Source organism: Dipodomys merriami, unplaced genomic scaffold (assembly GCF_024711535.1).
Source record: "Dipodomys merriami isolate MVZ:Mamm:240054 unplaced genomic scaffold, mDipMer1.0.p SCAF_20, whole genome shotgun sequence".
In the NCBI taxonomy this organism is placed as follows: Eukaryota; Metazoa; Chordata; class Mammalia; order Rodentia; family Heteromyidae; genus Dipodomys; species Dipodomys merriami.
The window spans coordinates 24,198,221-24,217,449 of NW_027203382.1; the positions used below are offsets into that span (position 1 = coordinate 24,198,221).

General features: G+C 40.1%; 1 protein-coding gene across 3 annotated transcripts in view; it reads left to right on the forward strand.

The window, feature by feature from the left end:
• The window catches only part of Nln (neurolysin), an 89,143-nt gene that overhangs the window by 65,028 nt on the left and 4,886 nt on the right, over positions 1–19,229 (forward strand). For all 3 annotated transcript variants that reach the window (XM_070031247.1, XM_070031249.1, XM_070031248.1), the window contains 3 exons: positions 10,138–10,324; positions 10,647–10,775; positions 12,036–12,172. In XM_070031247.1, the coding sequence (XP_069887348.1) occupies positions 10,138–10,324; positions 10,647–10,775; positions 12,036–12,172 (453 nt within the window). The remainder of the gene's footprint in view (positions 1–10,137; positions 10,325–10,646; positions 10,776–12,035; positions 12,173–19,229) is intronic.

The window sequence follows — 19,229 nt, forward strand, 5'->3', positions numbered from 1 at the left end:
CAGTAAAATAGTGATCTTCCAATAGAGTTTTCATTTGTTTTTTGTTTTGTTTTATTTTGGTCGTAGGGCTTAAACTCGGGGCCTGGGTGTTTTCCCTGAGCTTTTTCCAGTCATGGCCCACACTCCGCCACAGCTTCACTTCTGGCTCTTTGGTGGTTAATTGGAAATAAGAGTGTTATAGACTTTCCTGCCTGGTCTAGCCTTGAACTTTGATACTCAAATCTCAGTCTCCTGAATAGCTAGAATTACAGGCCTGAGCCACCAAGGCCCAGCTTCATTGTTCTTAGTAAAAACTTTCTCAAGTATACTTCTATAACCTTAATAAACTTTCTTACTTTGTGTTTATGGTACAGATCTCTAAAACTTTTCAGTTTCTCAGTGTGTGTGTGTGTGTGTGTGTGTGTGTGTGTGTGTGTGTGTGTGTGTGTGTGTGTGTGTGTGTGTGTGTGTGTGTGTGTGTGTGTGTGTGTGTGTGTGTGTGTGGTGTGTGTGTGTGTGTGTGTGTGCGCGCGCGCCGCTCCTGGGGCCTGAACTCAGGGCCTTTTTGTTGAAGGCAAGTATCACTTTCAGCCTTTTGGTTGTTAATTAGAGATAAAAGTCTCACAGACTTTCCCACACAGGCAGGCATTGAATCATAATACTCAGATCTCACCCTTCTGAGTAGTCAGAATTACAGTCATGAGCCACTGCTGCCCAACACTTTAACTTTTTTTTTTTTTTTGACTCTTTGAGGTAGTTACTGTAGCATTGGAAAATATTTCTTGGTACTATGACATTTTAGTACTCTGACTCAAAACTAAGCTGCTAATCTATATTGCATTTGCTCCATCTCTCTCTCTCTCCCAAACAATAGCTATATTCAATTCTTAAACTTTTGCCTGCCCTCATTCATGAGTATGAAATGTGGTCATCTCAGTGAGTGGTGTACTAGAACCATCCTTGGCTTGCTCATCTCTTTATAAGATTGTCTTTGAAAATCTCATTGTCCATTTATCTACTCAGATGCCATGTACTGTTTTAATAATGTTTTTATATACTCTCATTTAGAAGCAGTGACCACTACTTTGTCTACTGAGGCCACAGGTCCACATATTTCTAAGTTTATATGGTGAAACCTTTAGTACTGACCTACAATGGATGGTGGAAAATAATATCATTCATACTGTCTATATTCAATAATACTTCTGACTTACCTAAGGAGCATATAATGAATGAAAAATTTGCCAAGATTGGTTTTAAGATAGGGGATCTCAGCGTTGGAGTTCTGTGTTGTGACAGTCTGCACATCTGGTGACCAGAAGAGCTTGTTTCAGCTTGTCACAAAAGCATATTAATGTGTTGGCAGGAACTTCCAGTTTTCAAACATGTAGATGCACTAGGTCAATATGTCTACTGTGTCATCACTTCAGAGTTGAGTTTCACTTGTATTTTCTTGTATTTGCACTGCAGAGTAGGTAATTTGGAAGATAGCAATTAGGACATAGTATCTCCAGTATCTGTTACTGACTTGTGTCGTTCTTGTGTTTTGAGCTCTCAATAATCTCTGGCAAAAAAAAAATCTCTGGCTTTCTGAACTTGTAGAGACCACAACAGTCATGCCTCCCAGCAGCCTGAGTCGTAGTGACTTTGTAGGGTCATTCATTAAGTGTAGTTTTGAATTAAAAACAAGTAATTATCCTAAGGAAACACCGGAATCACAACCATTCCTTCAAATAAAAGTGAAAAATTTCAGAGTATGTGACTAGCAATAATCTCTTGTTTTTCTTAAGAGACTAATAGAGCATCTTATCTGCTCTAAATATTTGAATTATATATCACTGTAAACGAAAGGACCCTGTCAAGGGGCACTCTGATGTTAATGATAAGAACTCAGAATTAAAAGTTATCTTTGGGCAGGCATGGTGGCTTATATCTGTAATCCCAGCTATTCTGGAAGCAAAGATCAGAAAAATGACACTTCATGGCTGGCCCAGACCATGAACTCAGTCTCAACAAACAACCCAGTCATGATAGTGCTTACTAGTCATCCTAGCTACACAGGAGGTGGGGGTGGGTGTTGGGGAACATAGTAAGAGGATTACAGTCCATGGGCTGGCCCAGACAAAAACATGAGATCCTATCTGAAACTGAATCACAAAGGACGAGGAATGGTTTCAGTGGTAGAGTGCATGCCTACCACTTAAGACTCAGAATTCAAACTGCCAAAAAAATAATAAAATTCATCTTTGTTGGGTTGGAGATATAAGTCAGTGGCAGAACACCTGCCTATCATATATGTGATCCCAATACCACAAGGAAAAGAAAGCTCACCTATAGCTTAGTGAGCTTGGCTATGTGACTGTGGCAAGATATTTGACCTCTTTCGGTCATCTCATTTTTTTATTCATAAATGGGACAACAGCAATTCTCTTAACAACCTTCCTGGCATGTGGGAAAAGTGAAATATAGGAAAGGCACTTGGGAAATTATAAAGTCCTATGTTTATTTCAAGTATTCTTATAACCATCCTAATATATAATTCAGTACTTTAGGGATCAAAAGTAAAACTAAAATGAAAAAAGACCAATTGCCATGATGCTCTGTCTTGTCACTTTACGTTCAAGAAAACACACAAATGCTAACTTATCCTTACTGGTTTTTGAGTACAGACTTGTGAAAGGTGATTGGAAGCCATCAGAACTGTTATTTGTTCTTATTTTCTGTTGATGATTACTACCAATTTACAGCAGCTTTGATTTCTGAAGGAAAAATAGAAGGAGAAGCTTAGAATTTCAGGTGGGGGATTAATTGTAGAGAAATGTGGGTAAATATTTATCTTCAGAATTACCACTAAGGAATAAAATACTTGGAGGAAGCCAAAGATAAGCTTGATCAGAACAGCTAGCTAAGACTTAGACAAGCTGACTGGACAGGCTAAGAATAAAAACAAGCCAAGCCTTACTATGTACATTACCATCCAGGCATGGAGCACCTGCTTTGCATTCATTCATTCATTCATTCATTCATTCATTTTTATCCTCAGTACTTAATAAAGTAAATGGGTGCTTATATTTCTTCCACTTTCCTACTGGAAAAAACTAGAGCCTTAGCGGGTACTTGTCTGAGGTCTTCTATCAGTTCTAACTACCCTGTTGTCTGCTTGTTGTTCTTTAATTCTCTATACTATAGGCAGCTGCTTCATGTGTTCCAAATTTTGTCTTTCATGTTTGCATTCCTGATGGATGAACTTCTTTCCTCAGTTATTAAATGGTATTCTAAGAGTACCATGCATGGAAGGAATCTTGTTACATTACTCTGTATAGATTGACCATCAAGCTTTCAGTCCTAAGGTACTTTGAACTACTTACCAGCAATCTTATGGCCTCTGTTACCAGCCAGTCTCCCTAGCTCAAGCTCCTCAACACTGTTAGAGTTTGTGACTTTAACATCAGATATGGTTGTTTTGTCTTTTTGTTTTTGTTTTGTGTCTTCTGCATATCAAGCTCATATGTATGCATACATAGAATAAATGCTAATGTCCTTACCCAAAGTGTAATCCTGCAGAGTGATTATTTCCGTTGGGACCATCCTTTAGTTGCTTACTTAGGAATTTTCTGTAGGTATTATTTTTTAAATAATTGGAAAAAGAAAAATGTTCAAATGACTTTTTTTCCTTCTCAGTTTTGTTTTGTGACATAATCTGACTAAAAGCAAGCTGGCCTTGAATTCTGGATCCTCCTGCCTTAGCCTCTCAAGTATTAGGATTACAAGTATGAACCATCAACCCTGACTCAGATGATTCCTTAAGAAGCATACCTTGGGCTGGGAAGGTGGCTCAGTGGTAGAGCGCTTGCCTTGCAAGCCTGAGGCCCTGGGTTCGATTCCTCAGCACCATATAAGCAAAAAGAAAAAAAGCCGGAAGTGGTGCTGTGGCTCAAGTGGTAGAGCGCTAGCCTTGAGCTGAAGAGCTGAGGGACAGCACCCAGGCCCAGAGTTCAGGCCCCATGACCGGACCAAAAAAATATTAAAAAAAAAAAAAAAAAAAAAGAAGCATACCTTACTGATTATCTCCTATATATGACATGTCACATTAAGTATTATACGATAGGGTTCAAAAGAAAGAAAAGTTATAGTATTGTTTAGAGTTCTGTCTGGAAACATGAAATGCAAAAGCAAAAAAGTGAAAAGCATAGCATTAGGTTAAGTGAGAAAATATTAAGTGTTCAAAATAGAGCAGTGCAAGGTATTAGGCTGGAGGCAAAAAGGTCAGGTCAAGATCTCAGGGTTCTGAGTCTGCATCTTTACAGAGAGATATCCTCTTCCAGGATATCTTTGTTCATTTCACAGTTATCTATTGAGCAGCTCTTACTGTCTGGGCAAATGGTGGATTTGGGACATACAGTGGTAAGTAAGACATGCTCCAAACTTCTTAGTATTGAATTCAGCCTTTTTACTTCTCATCCAAAAAGGAGCAATTTAAATTGGAAGTACATAGGAGGCACAGCTAGTGTGGAGGCAAGCTTATGATTTAATTTGCAATATTCAAGATATATCCAAATTATGTGGTTTTTAAAAATATGTCCTTTATTTACAGGTAGGATACTGACTCGTTAAACAATAGAGCTGTTGTAAAGATTAGTAAGGGAGTCAGAACAGTGTTATTCATATCCAATTTACTACTGTTATTTTCAGTAATCACTAGATACATGTGAAGTAAAAATTAGGACCCGTTTACCATCTGTGTATGGCAAAGTCTAGTAGATAGTGGCCATTTTTTAAAATGCCTTGCCTTGTTAACAAAATTCCATTAACCCTGATTTAGGGGTAGATCAGACAGATTAGACCATGGAATGACTGCCATCAATAGTGGATCACTTTAGCTAGCCAGGTCAGTTCTCTTGAGGGCTGTACTTTTTCCTGAACACAATACACAATTGATTTCAGCAGTTGCCTTACCTTTGTACTAGGCATTTGCTATCATGAAAATAATACTTAGTTATAGTCACTAAAAAGAACTGTTCTCTTAATTAGGGCAATAACTGGTAATACTTTAGTCTTTAAAAAGTGTAAAAGTGATCCTGGCACAATTGCTCACATCTATAATTCTAGCTTCTCAAGAGGCTGAGATCTAGAGGATTGTCATTCAAGGCCAGCATAAGCAGAAAAGTTGCCTAGACTCTTATCTCCACAATAACCAGCAAAAAGCTGGGCTGATGGTATGGTTCAAGTGGTAGAACACCAGTTAGAAAAGCAAGCTGAGGGGCTGGGAAGGTGGCTCAGTGGTAGAGTACTTGCCTTGCATGCATGAGGCCCTGGGTTCAATTCCTCAGCACCACATAAGCAGAAAAAGCCGGAAGTGGTGCTGTGGCTCAAGTGGTAGAGCACTAGCCTTGAGCTGAGGAGCTAAGGGACAGTGCCCAGGCTCAGAGTTCAGGCCCCACTACTGACCAAAAAAAAAAAGAAAAAGAAAAAAAGAAAAGCAAGCTGAGAAGTGTGAGGCTCAGAATTCAAACCCCAGTACTTTAAAACAATCTTTTTAATTTTAAAAAACATGATATTTTAGTTCATTTGTATCACTTTGTTCTATCCTTCAGTATGACATATGAATTTAGACATCAAGTCATCTCTTGTAAAAGTCTATAATGGAGTATAGTTTCTGAATCCTGTTGTTCATTTAAAAGACAGTAGCTGGGCACTGGTGGCTCATACCTGTAATGGTAGCTATTCAGTAGGATAAGATCTGAGGATCATGGTTCAAAGCCAGCCCTGGCCAGGAAAGTCTGTGAGACTCTTATCTCCAATTAACCACCAGAAAACTGGAAGTGGCTCTGTGGCTTAAGTGGTAGAGTGCTCACCTTGAGCTGAAGAGCTGAGGGACAGTGCCCAGGCAGAGTTCAAGCCCCGTGATTGACAGGGGGAAAAAAAAAAACAGTAAAGAAAAACCATATACTTAACTTTATCCTCTCAAGAATGTGTAACCAAGCAGATTTAAGTGCACATTGATTTCTAGGCTTTATAATGAAAACATTGCTAGCAGCAAAAATGCTCTAAAACTCTTTGAAGAATTACCACTAAAATGATTTGTTAATTGGATTATTTGGGAGTAGGAGTTAACAATACTCAGTTTTTTTCTAGGTGATATATTGACATCAACAGCTACTATGGCTCAGAAGCTACTGTTTTCAGTGCCCTCTGACTGATGGTATTGAGAAAGATATGAAGTACTTCTTTAGAGTGTATGGCAGGAGAATTGTGGAGTAGCCTTACTGCTGTGCGGGGATATTGCAAGGCTTGTCATGCCTTCTTTGTGGATGCACAGGTGCACTGGGAGGCTAACTATGGAATCCTTTGTCCTAAGAATTTAGTTGTTGGCTACAAATTGAGCTTTTAAATTTTGTAGATCTTTTGCCTTCCTTATTTGAAAAAAAAAAATATCCTTAAATGATGTTGCCCAGAGGGCTTACTGAGAAACAACAGGACTGACTTCTGGGAAATCAACAAGCAGCTGGGCTATTTTTAGCATTTACTCCTAGCAAATATTTCCTTTTGTTCTTTAGAAGACATTGTTGATCTGTTCATTCATTAGCTATGCTTCCCTCCTCCCACCCACTACAGCATGGCTTTGGGATAGAATAAGCCCTCTCTTCTCTCACTTCCAGCCACAACTGTTACATTACCCGATTTCAACTCTTAACTCATGAGTTACTCATTTGTTCATATTTTTTTCTGGATATTGAACATTCTTCTAACTTACGTACGTGTGTGTGTGTGTGTGTGTGTGTGTGTGTGCGCACTCTTGCTAGCACATTTTGTTGCTATTTAAATTGATTTAGATTGTTACATAGATGTGATTTAGATTTAGATCCTCCCCTCATTGCAAATATTAAAAAACCTTCATTTGAGCTGGATATACTAAGCTTATGTTGAGCTTATAAGTAACTTGTTTTTATTTTCTCTATTAGTATCTGTTTTTAAAACCACATATTATAACATTATTCAGTTAGTGTTACAGAACCCCAAGTTCTAGATGCAGTTACAAAGGCTTGTCTTCACACTTCATTATCACGTGGGGTTTTTGTTGTTTGTGATGGTGGTTTTGTTTCTTTGTTTTTGTGCTGATAATAGGGCTTGAACTTAGGACCTGAATGCTGATTAGGAGCTTTTTTGCTACAGGCTGGCACTCTCCCACTTGAGCCATGAGTCCATTTCAGGCTTTTTGGTGCTTAATTGGAGATAAGATTCTCACAGACTTTCCTGCCCAGGATTGTTTCCAACAGTGATCCTCAGACCTCAGCCTCCTGAGTAGCTAGGATTATAGCCACTGGTACTTGGACTCAGTATCAATTTTGATCTTTGAAAATTCTCCCAGCATTAAGAGGAAGTCAGATTTCTCCAGAAGTAAATGAAATCTTGCTTTAATTTTCACATAGAGGGGAAATTCAATAGACAGCTTTTGTCTTTAGATCTCTCTCAAGAGAATTTAGTCATCTCAAAACATAAGCTGAAGCCGGGCGCTGGTGGCTCACGCCTGTAATCCTAGCTACTCAGGAGGCTGAGATCTGAGGATCGCGGTTCAAAGCCAGCCCGGGCAGGAGAGACCGTGAGACTCCTATCTCCAATAAACCACCAGAAAACCGGAAGTGGCGCTGTAGCTCAAGTGGTAGAGCGCTCGCCTTGAGCTGAAGAGCTGAGGGACAGCGCCCAGGCCCAGAGTTCAAGCCCCACGGCCGACAAAAAAAAAAAAAAAAAAAAAAAAACATAAGCTGAGTGCTGGTAGCTCACACTTGTAATACTAGTTACTCAAGAGGCTGAGATCTGAGAATTGCAGTTCAAACCAAGCCTGGGTAGAAAAGTCCATAAGACTTTTATCTCAAATTAACCACCAGAAAACCAAAAGTAGAGCTATTGCTTTAAGTGGTAGAGCACTAGCTTTGAACAGAAAAGCTCAGGAACAGTGCCCAGGCCCTGAGTTCAAGCCCCACGGCCAACAATAAATAAATAAATAAATAAAACATTTAAAAATATCTATTTACTCTTTTTCTGTTTTTCTATAAGATAAGGACGCATTCTGGCATTCATAGTGAAAGTCAGAGGTCATGGAATCAGAGTACCTTGTTTCAAATCCCACTTATGCCATTCATCTCTATGCCTCAGTTTCCTTATCTCAGAAATGGAAATAATAGTGCTTGCATCATAATCATACAATAGTTCAGGGATTTAAATCAGGTAATTCATGTAATGAGTGTGACATAATGCCTGACATAAAGTTTCAGTGGACGTTGCCTGTTATAATTATTGTATCAGATTGTTTTATCTATGATACAAGATGTAATCTTAAAATATTGTGCTCAGGAATAGGTAAAATATTCCTTCTGAGATATTTACCTGACTCTGTGAGAATGTTTGATTGGGATGTCCTCCACAAAGGTGGCCTATTCCAGTGCCTGGTGAATTCGATTTCTCTTGGCCCTTCTGTGTTTGCAGCTCTCCCTATCTAGAATCAGCACAATTATAATGAGAAGTCAAGCAAAACGTGTTTTTGCATAAAGAGAGGAAGGCAGAATATGTTACTGCGTTTTGACATCTGTGCTTCTGCCCTGGGCCAAAAGCACAATGGTTATTTGCTGCTGATTTGGCATCCCATCTGCTGCCTTCCTGGTGGTGAAGTCCCTCTTCCTTACCCTCTGCACAGAGCCCTAGGGAGGATGAAGACCGAGGAAGGAGGTTGGAATGTAAGGCATCTGCAGAAGAAAACAGGACAGAGGTGCAGGGAAACACAACACCATGATAACCCCCACTCCACAAATGACCATAGTGCTGTTTTCTCTGTAAAACACAGTTTTACAAGTGTTCTGTGGAGGATGGTGTGAAGGGTAAAGCACACAGCTTGAAAACTTTTTTTTTTTTAATGAAATCTTCATCTTTCTGCCCCAAAGCTTTTTGAGCATCTGACTTGAGAATTTACCAGACTTTTACTTTTTGGGGGGGAGGGGTGGTCCTGATAGTACTAGGGTTTGAACTATGGGTATGTGCTCTTTTAATTCATGCCTTCACCCTTTAAAACTTTTAGGTCAGGCATTAGGCCTCTAAGCCTCACTTCTTCTGAGATCTGAGGATCACAGTCGAAAGCCAACCCAGGCAGGAAGAGCAGGAAGTGGAGCTGTGGCTCTAGTGGTAGAGCATTAACCCTTGAGCAAAGCATAGGACTTGAGTATCCAGGCTCTGAGGTTAAGCCCCAGGACCAGCATACACACACACACACACACACACACACACACACACACACACACACACACACACACACACACACACACACACACACACACACACACACACACACACACACACACACACACACACACACACACACACACACACACACACACACACACACACACACACACACACACACACACACACACACGCTCCCTTTCAAACTTTTTTTCAAGCTCTTCTCCCAGTCACTCAGAATAAGTCCTTTTAAATATATCTCTTGTTTTTCTTATAACTTTTAACTTATCCCACTTATTTACTAATTTACAGGATCAATTCCCTTATTTTAAGGCACTATCTGAGAGGTCCAACACAGGCTTTCCACCACAGGTTAAATGGAAAAGTGTGCATGCATGCGCGTGCACACACACACATCCACACACACACACACACACACACAAAGGGTATCAATGTGGAATGTTGTAATGTAACTCTTCAATTGATTTAAACTCGAGTAGTTAAGCAACAGTAGGATGAGTGCCCCAGAAAGGCATGTATTGAGTAAACAAGAATAAGCAAGGAGGAGGAGCTAGAGAGAACTAGCTTATCTTAGGGAGCTCTTTATTTTCAATGGAAAATTCTTCTTCCTTCTTTCTATTTCTTTAAGGTTTGTTTTTAGCTTATTTTTTTTTCAGTTAGGTTTTCCTGGTGGTCCAAACTTGTCTATAATTCAGAAAGAATTAAATAGATTTTAAAATGGAATGTTTGAACTTGTTTTTATGTTAGCTGCTGGATTTTATTATTAGTTAAACTAGAGTTATTCTAGCACCTATTCTAAAGTACAGTTGGCTCTAATTCTACCTAATTTTCAATCAGTCTTAATTGTAATTCATCATACAGATAATTTTCCTTCAGTGCATTAAAAGATACCTGTTTGCTTCCTAGACCGATTTTGCACGATTTAGTGGAACAAATGTGGAAACTGACTTTGTAGAGGTTCCATCACAAATGCTTGAAAACTGGGTATGGGACATTGATTCCCTCCGAAGACTGTCCAAACATTACAGAGATGGAAGCCCTATCACAGATGACATGCTTGAAAAGCTTGTTGCTTCTAGACTGGTCAACACAGGTACATAAAAAAAATTTAGGAAAGAAAACTCAACAAGAATCACTTAATGCATTATTGCTGGTTACTTTTTCTCAGAGACTTAATTTCCCTTTAATAGTAATATATCCCAGCAAATATGTAGAAGTAGGAACATTGAATATGTTGGAATAGCAATCCCTGGGATTATGTCTCTGAAAAAAAATGCTGAGATTTTATGTGGAATAAGATGTCTTGCTCCTTGTTTTGTGCTGTCTTACAGAATCAGTGTTTGACATTAGTGAGCTTGTGATGTTTGGACTCAGTCTCTATTCTCCAATTACATGCTCACTCTTTATGTTATTAGGTCTTCTGACCCTACGCCAGATTGTTTTGAGCAAAGTGGATCAGTCTCTTCACACCAACACATCACTTGATGCTGCAAGTGAATATGCTAAATACTGCACAGAAATTTTAGGCGTTGCAGCTACCCCAGGTATGGAAATGCTATTGCTTGAGTTTATGGTACCTGTGACACAAAGGCATACTCCTGACATTGAGGGCACGAGAAAAGGGGAACTACTCAGACCTCATTTCATTTTTTTCTGATTTCTGTACTGAGGCTTTGACTTTCAGGTAAACTTATGCCCTTATGAGTTATCCTCTCTGAATGTGCTTGAAGGAAAGGTGGCTCTGGTTCAGAGCAGTTTAATGTAATCAGGCATGAGCAATTGGCCTCCACCCCAGAGCCAGCACCTCACTCTCATACCACCATGACTTCCCATGATTCTCAGAAGGACCTGGTAGAAAGGGCATTTTTATTTGCTTTTGTTTCTGAATCTGATTCTGGTTCTGGTTCTGAGCTCAGAGAAAGCATTGGGCTACTTCTATTCATTAGAATGTATGCATTTATATGTACATAATTCTAAGCCAACATGTTTGTGTGCATTCATATGTAGTTGCTAGGGTGAAGTTTTTTTCAGCAAGGAAATTGTTACTAACATGAATCAGCCACATTTATAGATATAATAAAGATAAGAATTGTCATTTGAATCATTCTAGCCTGTTCACTTCCTTTGGTGATCTGTTTATAGTAAACCATACAGCAATTTTGTGCCTCAAGCCAGAATCCTTTTTAAGATAGTATTAGCTCAAAGATTATCTTGGTAAAATTTGTTTTGCTTTTCAAGCAAGAGTTCTTTTTTCAGAAATTATGTAACCTGAAACAAGTGTCATTTTCTTCTGAGGCATTTTAAATATTCAGGAGTGTGGCACAAGGCCAGGACAGAATGCTCAATGGTTTAACATGGACTTCCCTGACATACTAAGACCCTGGGTGGGTTCAGTCTACCTCCAGGACGGCCACAAAAAGAAGAAAGGGGGGTAGGAAGAAGAGGAAAAAGAGAGTTATTGTCAGAGTATTTTTAAGACATTAATATCAAAGGGATAAGAAAGGACTGACTTAGTACTCAGCTACCTTGTGGGTGTGGACAAAGCCTCTGAAACTATTGTTAGGCATTCCAGAGCCTGGGCCGAAACCAGCTCAGAGGTTGAGCCACTGTCAGGAGTGAAGTTTGTAAACATCTTGGCCAATGCACACATAATCCCAGGAGTACTAGAGGTGAGATCCTATCTCACTCCCTCTTCTCGAAACTGGACTACTACGGCAGGAAAACCTGAGCTAACTGATAACTTGATAATTAACATCTTCTCTCACATTGATTGAAATGTATCTCTCTCTTTTTGTGTGTGTGAGGTACAAATATGCCAGCTACTTTTGGACACTTGGCTGGGGGATATGATGGCCAATATTATGGATATCTTTGGAGTGAAGTATTTTCCATGGACATGTTTTACAGCTGTTTTAAAAAAGAAGGAATAATGAATCCAGAGGTATTGTGTGTTTCCTTTTGTTAATTTTGTAGAGCTTTTTTAACTCTTTTGTGTAGAGTTTAGAGCAAGAGGTTTAGGTTTCAGCTTTTAACTTCAAGGCCTTTCTGCTTCTCAAACTGCCATACAGCATTAAGGTTAAGCATACAGGTGGTTAGCTCTAATTCTATAGACCTAAAATAAAAACAAACCCTACTGAATTTTCTTGCCTATTAACATTCCAGTATATTGCATGATTAAAAAATTCAAAGCCGTGTTTACACATTCAAGAATTTATAGCTGCTAGTTTTGACATGTGCCATACAACATCTTCATTTTACAGGAGGCTGCGAGAGAAAGGTAAACTGCTTTCCAGTGTAAATGGCCTCCCTGTGTTTTGATATTCTTCATATACTTTCTTTGTCATGTACTGTGGGAGGTACTCTACTCCCTGTGGATGATGTACTCCACCTACTACATAGTTTGTAACCTGAACGCCTCTGGGTAACTTAAGCTGCTTTATTAACCTGAGCCATTCCTTCCCATGTACAGCGAGGTGACTGCCAGGTGGCTGCCAGCCAAAACTTCCTGTGTTACAGCCCCAGCGTCCATGTTGAAGGAAGACTCAGCTGTCACAGTATTTCTCACGCTGGTGTCTTTCCCAATGTGTTTTTGAATCCTGTTTGATTCAGAAATAGGACAAATTACTGGAGTCAGGTTTTCTTTATTTACTTTAGTCAACTGATTTGTTCTAGACTGCATAGCACCCTTATATGGAAATACGTGGTATCATTTTTGTCATTGTTTTTTGATTTATTGTTTTTGCTTTTGAGACAAAGTCTTGCTATATTTCCCAGGCTAGCTTGGAATTTGCTTGGTAGGCCAAGCTGTCCTAGATCTCAAGCCCTCCTTTCTTCCCCAAGTACTCAGATTACAAGCATTTGCCATCATAACCAGCTATGTATTTAGACCACCATTTCCTTCCTGCTTTCCTGACTGCAAAAGACCATCAAGCTACCCATACCTTGTGCACACCATTATTTCCAAGAATTCCATCTTCCAACCCAATGGGTAGGTCCGCTTAAGCCTCTTCTATTACCTGACTTTCAGCTAGTCCCTAGCCCTTCATTCCTCTACCATCTCATATAGAGATGGCACTTATGGAATTCAGAGTGTTCTGAGGAATATTGCAGGATTCCCTTAGCCCTACCCAGTCATGCTCTCCAACAGAACTGGAGTTACTATGTAGTCCTGTTCCATTTCCCCTATGGATTTTTTTCCAAGTCCTCACCCCTCTCTCCTCAGTCAGCAATCTCTTCCTCTTCTTCCTCCACCTCCTCCTCCTTCCTTTGTTGGTGTTTTTGTTTTTGCTTTGGGATTTTTGTTTGTTTGTTTATTGAGATAAGCTCCCTGGGTACCCAGGCTGGACTGAAACTTACTCAAGATCAGTGTCACTCCTTTTATCATCCCTCTGCCCAATCTCTCTTTAGTAAAAGAATTAGACTAGGTATATAGCTCGATGGTAGAGCACTTGTCTAGTAAGCATGAAGCTTTGATTTCCATCCTTAGTGCCTTCAGGAAGAGATGGAGGGGAAAAGAGTGGGGTTTAGTTTTTAAAGGTTTGTTGTTGTTTGGTGTCAGTCCTAGGGCCTGAAGTCAGGGTCTAGCTGTTTTGCTCCAGGAGCTTTCTTTGCTCTAGGCTACCACTCTACCACTTGAGCCACAGCTTCACTTCCAGCCTTTTTTTTCTTTTTGTGGGGTGGGGCATATATATAATGGTGGTTAATTGGAGATAAGAGTCTCAGGAACTTTCCTGCTCAGGCTAGTTTCAAACCATAATCCCCAGATCTCAGTCTCCTGAGTAGCTAGGATTACAGGTGTGAACCACCAGCACCTGGCTCAAACTTAAAGGTTGTTTTGGTTGTTGTTTTTTTTTTAAGATTCTGGAATATTTGCATACTGTCCCGTGAGCATTTCTAGTCCAAAAAAAAAGAAGAAGAAATCCAAAAATATTCCTCAGTCTAAAATGCTTTGAGTGTCCTGTTGGGCCTTAAAAGTTTCAGGTTTTGAAGCATCTTAGATTTGGGATTTGTGAAGTATTTGAAACATCTTAGATTTGTGAATGTTCATTTTACACTTCAGAATACCTATCTTCCTTTCTCTCGTCACAGAAACTCTCTTAGCTCCAGTCCTTACTATCTGGGAAAAGTGCATCCACACAAACTCACATCTCTAGAGCTGCTTGTCTTACAGCCTCATTTCTTCATGTGAGAAACAGCGTTTGCAAACCTTAGTTTCCTGGCTTTACTCCACCACCTCAACCCATGACCCTCTCACCATTTTAAGGGCTTTTCTTCACTCCTGGCTTGTCATTCCTGTCTTTGTTCACAGCCCTTTGCATAGCAGTCAGGCCTCTTCCTTGTTTTCCAGTACTTCTTGTGTCTCTTGTACTGTTTCATATTCTATTTCTTCCACTTAAAATGTAGCTCTTTTTTTCTGGATATATACCCTTTTTTTTTTTTTTTTTGGTGCCAGTCCTGGGGCTTAAACCTGGGGCCTGGGCTCTGTCCCTGAGCTTCTCTTGCTCTAAGCTAGCACTCTACCACTTGAGCCACAGCACCATTTTGGCTTTTTCTGTTTATATGGTTCCAAGGAATCAAACCCAGAGCTTCATGCACACTAGGCAAGCACTCTACCACCAAGCCACATTCTTAACATTCTTAAAGATCTCACCTAGGGGGGAAAAAAAGAAGCTAATTTATGGAACATATACTAAAAGTGATTGTTTAAGCTGGGCATTGGGTACATACTTACAGTCCCAGCACTTGGGAAGCTGAGAATAATCTGAAAGGCCAGATTGTCTTTACAACAAGGCTTTGAATCAAAAAAGAAGAGAGGGGCTGGGAAGGTGGCTCAGTGGTAGAGCGCCTGCCTTGCATGCATGAGGCCCTGGGTTCGATTCCTCAGCACCACATAAGCAGAAAAAGCCAGAAGTGGCGCTGTGGCTCAAGTGGCAGAGCGCTAGCCTTGAGCTGAAGAGCTGAGGGACAGTACCTTGGCCCAGACTTCAGGCCCCATGACTGACACAAAAAAAGAAAGAAAAGAAAAGAAAGTGAGGGTAGTGGTTTTGTAGAGAGAGAAAAGAGAAGAGAAAAGGAGAAAGGTAACCTAAAGTGATCTTTCCAATCTCTGAACCAAATAGTGAATAAGAGCATATGGTCGGGAAGGGCTTCAGTAATCTTTTGCCTATGTCTAGAATGTTGAATTTAACAACTACAGAAAATTTTAAGCACTTTATAAAATATTTTATAAAAAGGGATACAAATTTTGATTTTTTTTTTTTGGTTGGTTGTGGGGCTTGAACTCTGGGCTTGGGTGCTATCACTAAGCTCTTCAGCTCAGGCAAACGCTCTACCATTTAAGCCACAGCAGCCAGTTTTCTAGTAATTTTTATTGGAGATAAGAGTTTCACAGACTTTCCTGCCCAGGATGGCTTTGAACTGTGATCCTCAGATCTCAGCCTCCTGAGTAGCTGGGATTACAGGCGTGAGCCACTGGTGCCTGGCTACAAATTTTGATTTTAAAATAGTGCTTAGAAAACATATACCATGATGTTGTCAGTGGTCCTCTTTGGGAGATAAAACTTACAAGTGATTAACTTTTCTCTGTCCTTTTTATGGAGCTCTTCCTATGTTCAGATAGGATCCAGGGAACCTCTTCTGCTAAGGGCCATTTGGATATTTATAACATCACTGATGGGCCTAGGTTTATTTGAATTTCACTTTGAAAATAAGCTTCTCCATGTATTGAATTTCAAGGCCTGCCTGTAATGACCATAACTATATATACCCCACCCCTGACAAGGTGCATAGATAGTTTTAGAAATTGGAAAACAATGTTTTAAAGAGATAAAAGGTGAAAGTCCATCTACAAGGCCTTCCTGGCTCAGTGGTAACCTCCCCAGACCTCCCTGGAGAAGGGGGTAGGGGTTAGTCAATCCCTCTCTTGGCCTACCTCCCTCACTCACCACACGCCACAGCCCCAGGACCCTCTCCTCCTCGCTGTCCAGGTAGCAGCCCTGTTACTGACTCCTGTAGATCCCAAGGTCCTGCTTCCCCCGCGCAGCTTATTCTCAAGCTCCACCCTTGGCAAGCAGCCATACTGTTCTTCATTCAAACAAAGAGGAGCTGGAATGACTTGGAGAAAGCAAGAGCCCAACAATTTGGAGTTCTTCCTATGATCAATTTGCAGTTTCCCTGAAATTCTGGATTCATGGGGCCATGTGTATTATACATATTGGGCCAGCAGACTAGTTTGAATCCTTCCTTTTGAGGTTTTTTTTTTTCTTTCCTATCAAATGCTGTAAAGTATCATGTCATTTCTGCTCCATTGCTGTCATAACAATATCAGACCTAGTTCTAAAATTCAGCAAGAAGCTCCCTCTGTTCCCCCACATCCCCCTACACACATACCTGATCTTCCTTAGGGGATGGTGGAGACAGGTCTCACACTGTAGCCCAGGCTTTAGCCCTTAAACCCCAAATCCTCCTGCCTCAGCCTCCTAAAAGCTGGTATTACAGGCATATACCATCATACCTGGTGAGAATCAGCCTTTAAAATTTTTATTCCCTCCTATAGTGAATTGTTGTTTTGTGAGTTACTTTGTTTTGTTTTATGAATATTTACTGTTTGTGTTTTTTTTTTTTTTGGTCGATCATGGGGCTTGGACTCTGGGCCTTAATGCTCTCCCTCTCAGCTCTTCAGCCCAAGGCTAGCACTCTATCACTTGAACCACTGTGCCACTTCCAGTTTTCTGAGAGTTTACTGGAGATAAGAGTCTCATGGACTTTCCTGCCAGAGCTGGCTTTGAACCATGATCCTCAGATCTCAGCCTCCTGAGTAACTAGGATTACAATTGTGAGCCACTGGTGCTGGGCCTTAAATATTTATTCCTAACACTTGCCTTACATAATTCACACTCACTTATTAAAGATTGATCTTTGGGATAATAATCTGGTTCTACAAAAAAAAAAGCTTAGATTGTATTACAGTCGTGTGTGATGATTAAGAAAAAAATTACTGTTCTTCAGACCAAGACACTGCATGATATTTTGTGCCATGGTTAAGGTTTTAGCTTTAGCTGACACTGAAAAAGATGGCCTTACCTTGAGTGTTCAAGAGTTGTAGATTTGCTTTAGGTTCTGTGCATTTCTGTGGCATAAAGTAATGCTTGCTTTGGGCTGCAGTCATGGGAATCAGAGCCATGACGGTCTCTCATACAGACTACTAGCTCAAGACCTTCCTCTCCCTGAGGTGTGTTTGGGTCATTTTGAGAAGATAACAGGATGGCTTTTCCAGAAGTCAGTGCCTGTTTGTCCCCAAGCACCTGAGTGCTAGAGTGCCAGGAGATCACATGCTGTGGACATAACTGGTTTCATAGTACAGACCGGGAGCCCCCAGGCCTTCTCTTGCAACTTCTTGCTGTTCTACAAAGCCCAGGGCTCTTCTCTGAGAACCATTTCAGATCCTGACAAGCAGAACTGTAGAATGTGTGCTGCTTGCACACTGGAAAAACATTAAGAGGGACAGCTATAAAGCTGGGCCTTCTGAATCCCAAATGGTGGCAGTAGAATATTTTATGGTAGTTCTTTTCATTCTCCTTGGTGATCTATATCCAAAAGCTCAAAAAGCCCAAAAGCTTGTTATCTGTGATCCATGTGTAAATTAAAAAAAAATCCTCTTGTAAGTAGATACACATTTAACCACTTGCTGAATTCATTACATGTTACTAAAGCGTTTGTTGTAGTATGGCATGGAGAAAGTGTATAATAACAAGTTATTATATGTAACTCCTACATCTCAAGGGTGATGGAAGGCCTGCTGGGAGTCAGGCTTTTCCAGCAAGCTCCGGGTGCTCGTTAAGGATATCTGTAAGGTCACCAAATGTCATTGCAAAATCCAGCAGCTAATCACAGGGTTGAAAAGATGGAAGCATTTTAACTAGGGCCATTTTTTTTTAATAAGGCAACTTCATTGTGGGAAAATTTCCTAAGAGGTAATAGACTTGTGGACTCAAAGGCAATTACATTGTTAAGCCAGAATTACCTTCCTCTCTTGCACTTAGATAAATGCTAAGCTTTGTTTCTTTCCTCCATGAATGAGAAGTACAACCAAGTGTCACTTCAGAAGAAATAGTTTGATATCACTGTTACATTTTAGTCTGTCATGCCATAAGGAAGAGGCTGGAGCTTACATTAAGTAACATGAAAAATTGCATGGCTCAATTATAATGCAAAGGCAAAAGGTACCAGTGCTCTTTAAGCAGAATCCTAGGCCCAGTTCCTGCTCTAATGTGTCACTAAATTTTTGTTTTGCTGCATTTTTAGACAGCTCTCACTTCATAGTGTAGGCTGGCCTCACACTTGTGATCCTTCAGCCTGAGCCTCGCAGTTGTTAAGATTACAGGCCTTTACTACTACATCTGTCACCTAATTATTTTTTCTTTAAGCTTCCCTTGTAGGTCATAAAACCCTAATAAAAAGAAATGTCTTGGTTGCCTTTGTGTCCTCTACTTCAAAACTGTTTATTTAATTATTATTTTACATATGTGTACCTCTTTGAACTTAACTGGTAGTTTTTTCCATTGAGTCCACTGCTCTTCCCACCTAATCTAAACTGCTACCCAAGGAACCTTTTTTCTCCTCATCTCCCTCCCCAAAATTAAAGGTTTATCTTTCTACCATCACAAATTGGAATTCTGTTTAATTCTTCCAGGAGGCATCTACTCTTACCACAGTCATCCCTGCTCTGCTTGTCTACATGTCTCTGACTACCAGCACCAGTCTTTTGCTCTCTCCCTCTTTTGTTGTTGTCAAAGATTTTGCTTTTCTTCCACCCATGATGTCTTCTCCCTTATGGAAAACCAACTGTGTTCTGCTAGGAGGGCATAATGGCATGGAAGGAAAACTTTCAAAATCAATGTTTAAGCAGGCTAGTGAGCTTATTAGATGCCAAACACATGCATACCTATAATTCTAGCTACTTAGGAGACTCAGATCTGTAGGACTGTAGTTTGAAGCAA